At 72.3% G+C, this 913-nt stretch overlaps 1 protein-coding gene across 1 annotated transcript in view; it reads right to left on the minus strand.

Moving 5' to 3' along the window:
- Positions 1 to 913, minus strand: part of LOC102017611 (natural cytotoxicity triggering receptor 1-like) — a gene marked incomplete at its 5' end in the record, with an annotated part of 3,120 nt that extends 2,207 nt beyond the window's left edge. The window contains 3 exon segments of the mRNA XM_005413395.2: positions 274 to 558; positions 725 to 760; positions 833 to 913. Of these exon segments, the coding sequence (XP_005413452.2) occupies positions 274 to 558; positions 725 to 760; positions 833 to 866 (355 nt within the window).

Below are 913 nucleotides of genomic sequence, written 5' to 3' on the forward strand. Positions count from 1 at the left end.
CCCGTTTCCTGTCCTTCAGCCCAGGCCACTCGGGAATCGGGGTCCCCTTCTCCGGTTCTCAACGTGTCCCGAGGGGAGGGGCGCCACCCCGATCTGCGCTGCGGGACCCAGGCTCTCGCCTCCCAGCTTTCTGGGAGTTGCCCTGTGCCCGCTCTCAGGCTCTGGTCCTCGGGACGAGCAGCATCGGCAGGCCCGGGTGGGGCCGGTTAGCGCCGTGGAAGCCCCGAGGTCCGGCCAGGGAGCGGACTGCGCAGCTAGCGCCCGGGCGGTCACCTGTCACCACCAGGTCCAGGGCGTCACTGGGCTCCGACCAGCGCCCCGCATGCCGGTAGCTGCAGCTGTACCGGCCGGCGGTGCGGGAGCTCATGGCCTGGATGCGGATGTCCACTTTGCACCTCCGCCCGGGGGCCTTCGGCCTCTCGGAGGCAAAGAGGCCCCCCTCAAACTGCAGCTGGAACTCCTCAGCGTCCAGCGCGCCCTGGCACCAGATGGTCACCGGCGTCCCGTTCGGAACCAGGGCAGTGGGCTCCGCCCAGATGACGGGCTTGGCCAGCGTCTCTGCAAGGGAACCCGGGTCCCAGCTCCAGACGGCCCCGCCCCCGCCCGCCAGCCGCTGCCCTGAGCCCCAGCGGGACGGAGCCCCGAGCCCGCCCGGACGCGGTGCCCGTGGGCGGACACTCGGGCGGAACCCGCGGCGACTCTGGGCCGGGCAGCGAGGACTCACGCTTCCGGGTGCTGACTCCCTGGCTCAGACACAGCCCTGGAAAACAGGACGGAGGATTCGTGTTGGCCCGCCACGCGCGACTCCACCTCCCTCCCACCGAGGACTCACCCAGGCAGAGCAGGGCGGCGAGCACGGCCCGCATGGCGCCCGCTCCGCAGGCAGGACTGAGCGCTGGGCAGGGCCGAGCCC

This window comes from Chinchilla lanigera, unplaced genomic scaffold, assembly GCF_000276665.1.
Source record: "Chinchilla lanigera isolate Chin_1 unplaced genomic scaffold, ChiLan1.0 scaffold00166, whole genome shotgun sequence".
Lineage (NCBI taxonomy): Eukaryota > Metazoa > Chordata > Mammalia > Rodentia > Chinchillidae > Chinchilla > Chinchilla lanigera.